The sequence below is a fragment of the Aegilops tauschii genome, chromosome 1 (assembly GCF_002575655.3).
Source record: "Aegilops tauschii subsp. strangulata cultivar AL8/78 chromosome 1, Aet v6.0, whole genome shotgun sequence".
NCBI classification, from domain to species: Eukaryota; Viridiplantae; Streptophyta; class Magnoliopsida; order Poales; family Poaceae; genus Aegilops; species Aegilops tauschii.
This window is the reverse complement of record NC_053035.3, coordinates 25,050,684-25,056,519: the sequence shown is the minus strand read 5'-3', so window position 1 is coordinate 25,056,519 and position 5,836 is coordinate 25,050,684. Positions and strand designations below refer to the sequence as shown.

Sequence of the window (5,836 nt, the reverse complement as noted above, 5' to 3'; positions counted from 1 at the left end):
GTCTTCGTTTCCATCACGGTCACGTAGAGAGCATAAACCAGCACCAGCTTTATTGAGCCCATTCAAACACAAATAGGTTGCATCAATTGATCATCAATTGATAAATGCTCATGCTCATGCTCTACTTTTAGCATCATTTCATACACGTTTAGTTCTTATCAGAAAGTGGAAATAGGTACTTTTGGCAATCATGAGCATCCTCTACTTATAGCAATATCTAATGCATCATCAGTACAAAGCTTGATTTGGCAATAGGTGGAATCGGCAATCATTTGCATGGTTTAATTTTGTGAAGCTATAATCATGCTGAGTTATACACTAAACATAATCATGCCAAGCTATAACTACCATAGTCATAAACCAGGCTTTTCTTAAGCACAGGTGCTTATTTGTACAGGGTAGACGCATAACTAGGCGTCTCTCCTGTAGAAATAGGCACCAGTGCTTCAGAAAAACCCTGTTTATTTTTCTAAGCACCACCGTACGCATCAAGCATTGTACAAGGCTTATCATGCATCACCAAAATAGTATTAACAACTTGGAACACTAAACCAGAGTAGCAACAAACTCTTAAGATAAACGGCAGATCAACCACCGCACAGCATAAGTTCAGACACACCATAGGACATAAGTTCAGACACATCGAACAACAAAGAAACATAGATATCATAAAAGGACACTGCGCTAGCAACTTGAAGGCAGACTTTGATCTCTCTTCATGCCGCGTAGTGGCAGTGGTAGTAGGGGTCAGCCTCCTGTGCTTCTGAAATTTCCACACCTGATTTGATGTTGTCTATTATCTTCCAAGCCTTGTAGGTGGCGTACGCATCCTTCGCTGCGTACTCGATGAGGTAGTCTGGCAGCGGGCTGATCCCCCACAGTTTATGGTCTTCGGTCCTGTTGATCTTCTTCTTCATGTTTTGGTAAAATGGGTGGATGACGCTGGCTGCAACATCAGCCAAGGAGTCGTACTGCTTCTTTCTGCCGGCATATGGAACTCTATAGTTTTTCTGAATGTCGATGTACTTTTCGGGATTGATCTCCAAACCAGACATCTTCAGCATCTCTTTGTCATTATGAATGCTGAAACCGGCAAAGGTGAACAACTTCTTCTCCTGGAGGAAGCTCTTGAGGCGCTTGGGCCTTCAAGGGGAGAGACATATTGAAGATTAGTAGTAATTTTGAAGATGAATGCATGAAGTACATGATGTTATTTCTCTTTTTGTATCATACAGTTGAAAATAACACTACAGCAAACTACTTCACTACATCAACTTCAGAATAACTTTTAATACATCTAGTCCAGTGCATCCACACCGGTAGACACGACACTAATGCATCAATATCAGAAACTACACTAGTAGACACAACACTAATACATCTAGTCCAGTGCATCAACTTCAAAAAATAACACTAATGCATCCACAGGCGGTAGACACAACACTAATGCATCAAGATCAGAAACTACACTAGTATATCAAGTTTGGTGATTAATCTGGTGCAAGATTTTAAGATACTAATCCAGTGCATCAGGGTAAAAATCTATGCCAGTCCATGTACTTGAGAAACCACACTAGTGCGTGCACTTCACAATCTACACTAGTAGATGTAGTTGAGAAACTAGGGTATATGAGTAGGATGGCTCACCATTTTGTGGCCGCAGCGATGTGGTAGACCAGGCAGAGTTCATCCACGCATAACTGCAGAACTGGTGCGTACTGCGGAGGTTCATCATCCCTGGTATACTCCACATCAACGCCGACGAATCTAGGATACATGCCGACGGCTTTCATGAAGAGCCTGGTGAGCATTTCGTCGGCAGTGTCTGGATTGCTGGTGCAGACGACCTCCAGTGTCTCTTTGCCATGGAGTTCCACCTTGTCAAGTTTGGTGGTGTAGTCGCGCTTCTCACCGGGGACCTGAACGTCGTCTTCGTTGATGCTCTACTCTTCCTTGATGCTCTGGTCGGACGTCTCACCACAGTGACGCTTGGTAGACGGCTCATCCGCCATTGCCCTTCTCCAGCGACGGCGGTTTTGAGACAGAGACGGTGGTTGCAGTTTGTGGAGTAGATGGATGTGGTTCGCATAATGAGGGAGGAATGGAGGAGAAGGTGCCTTTTTGAGTTCTAGGGGAGGCGGTTCGTCGCGTGAGGGAGGCGCTCGTCGTTATCGTGATCGTGGGGGTCGTGGGGCTCGTGCTGTTCGTGTTCCATTCTGTAACCACCCACGGGCCTGCAACGATAAAATGCTTAAAACACTTCTGACATGAAAAAAAGAGAGCAAAAAACAGAGTACTATCGGTCTCACAAGTGCACGCAGTCGTGCACCTCCTGCGGTTTGCCATCAATTGCTATCGGTCTCACAAGTGGGTCCCCTTGTCATCCACACAACCGCGCCACCACATGTACCACATTTTTCTTTCTCCCCGTCTCGACCACTCCACATCTTTCTTTCTCCCCTTCTCAACCAGCGCCGCCGCCGCCGCCATCTCCCGACGACCCCTCTCTTCGCTGCCGGTGCGCGGCCGCCGCCAACTCCGGCAAGTACGTGAGATCTCCCCTCTTCTTCCCTTCCCCAACCGCGTCTCCCTACGGAGGCGGATCTGAGCCGATTGGTTTGGACTGAAACTTAGTTTTTGGATTGGATCTTGATTTGGTTTCTATGGTTTGAACCTTTGGATTCAATCCAAAAGTTGAAAACGGTTTGGACTGGGTTGGATGACGAGCATGTATAGTTCGGTTTGGTCTAGATTCTAAATGAAAATATCTGGATTGGTTTGGTTTTGATGTGTGCCGTGGATTGGACTGGTTTTAGTTTGGATGCCGAACTATTCCCAGGTTTAGATGAGACGGGCATTGCCATTGTCATTGGCATTGCTTTATTACGTAGATGATAGTAAATAGATTTATTGGCCATTGCCAGTATAGGTTATCACTATGATTTATTATATGTATGATCTTTGTATTGTACTATGTACAATTCAACTTAGAGTTCAACATGTTCTGTGTAGAATGGAGGAAGCACCATGTGGACGCTGCAACTCACGGTGCCGGACCAGCCTTTCTACTGCCACGCTGTTCGGCATCTACTTCCAGCCTTCTTTTGTTGTTGCAGCGGTAACAATTTATATGAACCTTCTGACAGTACATTCTTTTTTTTGCTATTTCCACTAATGTATTGTGTCTGTTATTTGTTTTTATCTTACACAGATCGTACCATTCAATGTGAGATTGGCATTCAATGAGCTCATCGGAGACACCGTGACCTTCGACGCTCTTGGGGGCCCATACACTATGCAGGTCGAGAAGGGGCGAAAGATAACCCAGATAGGAGGAGATGATTGGGATCGTTTCATCGCCCGCATGCGTCTTAGTGGGGGTGAATTGATCAGGTTCTCCTTCAGAATAGATAGGCCCAGGATTTCTGTTATCTATCTAAATTTGATTCCGGATAGTGAGGATGAAGTTCATGAGGAGGAAGATGGTGCTGATTCAGATGATGACGATTCAGATGATGATGAGAACCCACTTGTTGAATACCTGTATGCCCAAGGACTCAGACTGGGCGACGAGGAAATCGGCAACCTCTAGGACATGCTTCCGCTACGTGAAGACTACCTAGGGAAGCCATTCGTGACCCGCCTCACAAGGACGAATGTTAAACGGCATATCATGGTATGTTACTTAGTGTGGTAATTACATGATATGCATGCTTAGTTAGTGTAGTAGTTCATATGATATGCATGTTGTACTACTGTGGTGAGAGGCCTAGTTTAGAATTCATTTAGTGAAGAATTTTATGACATGCATGTAGTGTAGTAATATGCGATGATATGCTTAGTGTACGCCGTAATCTAATGATATGCCTAATTACTGTAGTAATTCGATGCTTGGCGTATAGTGTAGTGATGTGATGATAGATATGCTCAGTGTTGAATCCAATGATATATGTGTCTTGAAGTGTATGCTTTGTTGATAATTGCACGTGACATGATCATATATCATGTCAACTGTTTTCAGAAATTACCGAAGAGGTTACTTGATAGCTGTGGCATCGACCCAGACGAAGAAGGCATGGCTGCTGGACTACGCCTTACCAGAACGGGCTCCATCACCAGCTGTGCCTATGCAGTGGACACGGACGGTCGCACTGTCTTGAGCAGGGCAGGGTGGAAGAAGTTCCTTCGTGCCAAGAATCTTCGGGTAGGACAGGCCATCCTACTCAGTGTTGCGAACACCCGTCGCCATGACTTGAGGATGATGATCACCATCCACCTCATTTAGAACTGGGGTGGGCCATGTATCAATGTGAAATGAACTTATTATGTTAGCTCTTGTTTGCAAATACTTGTCGTGAATTACCGTACCTATATCTACTCATATCTAGGTACTATTGCTTGTGATGGATTGCAACTATTATTAACTGGTAACTAATGCTCTACTACCTATGATTATTCCACTGTGTTACATGGTAACTGTTATATATGTTTGCTGAAGCTTCCGAATCAGGAAAATTTTCCAAATTCAGAAATATATTTTTAAAATTGTGAACATTTTTAAAATTTCCTAATATCTTTTACGAATTCATGAACATTTTTGAAAAATTCATACATTTTTCAAAATATTTTGAACATTTACTAAAAATTCATGAACATTTTTTAACATATGAACACTTTCTGAAATCACGAACATTTTTTGAATCTGTGAGATTTATCATGTCCTGAACATTTTTTCAAGCCATGAAGAACTTTGGAATGCGAACATTTTTTCGCAATTTGCAACTTTGTAGAAATCCTGAATTACTTTCAAAAGGAAAAATAGAAAACAGAAAAAAAATAAAAAGGAAAAACGAAAGGGGCTTCCCGCCCCTCACATGGGCTGGCCTTAAGGGCGCACGAGGGACGGCGGGTGCACGCTTCCTTGGCTTCGGGCGTGTTGGTCGTCATATAGGATCGTATGCCCGGCCGTATACGTATTTGTTTGTATACGGCGGCCTTTCGTGCACGCGTGAAGCCGCCCGCGCGTGGGGCAGCACGTGTCACGGGTAGTTGCCAAAACTGTCCCATCATATAAATGTGGACGGCAACCACCTCCGGCCGCATCGCCCACCATTTCCCTCCGCCGCATCGTCTCCCTCTCTCCACTCCCCACTCCCCAAAACCCTCTCCTCTCCAACCTCCTCGTCTCCCTCACCGCATCCTCTCCATCGCCATGGCGGACGCAGGAGGCGAGCGCCCCGATTGGGGCGCAGATCTGGTGGAGCAGGCGCGGCAGGTCGCTGCGGGCACCTTTGTGAGGGGGCGTGCCGGCGTCCAGCGCGGTGCTCCCTCCGCTGGAGATCTGGAGAAGGCGGGGCCGGGCCGCAGCAGCGCGGTCCAGCCAGATGCGCCCGCTCTGGCGATCTCCGGCGAGGCGCAGAAGGTGGAGGCGGGCTCTGTCGAGGCGCAGAAGGTGGGGGCAGGCTGTGGCGAGGCGCACGAGGTGGAGAAGGTGGAGGCCGGCTCCGGCGAGGAGGAGGCGGAGCAGAAGGTATCTGCTTATCACTTTTGGTTGGTAGTTTTTACATTGTAGTGTTTGTGGCCAGAACTTTGTTTGGTTAGATTTGTGCATGGCCTTGTGATTTGGAAATTGTCTACCTGAGGTGATTAGATGGTGCATTAGTTTGGTTGTAAATATAGTGAAGGATGTGCTCATGTACTGGGTGTTGTCATGTTAATCCAAAAGAGCTTCTCAAGGGCTGGATTTTTTTGTGCTGGATTGGGGCTTCTGAAGGAGAGGGGAAGCGTGGTCGAGGGGAAGGGGCAGTCTATGCTTATTTAGTTTGGGTTAGTTGTG

The 5,836-nt window shown here is 46.0% G+C and overlaps 1 protein-coding gene across 1 annotated transcript; it reads right to left on the bottom strand.

The window, feature by feature from the left end:
• Positions 1 to 716: 716 nt before the first annotated feature.
• Positions 717 to 1,811, bottom strand: LOC120964518 (uncharacterized). Its single transcript, XM_040389262.1, has 2 exons — positions 1,648 to 1,811; positions 717 to 1,143 (listed from the first exon to the last, which is right to left on the bottom strand). Exons 1-2 carry the CDS (start codon positions 1,809 to 1,811, stop codon positions 717 to 719), a joined length of 591 nt encoding a protein of 196 aa, XP_040245196.1.
• Positions 1,812 to 5,836: the final 4,025 nt, after the last annotated feature.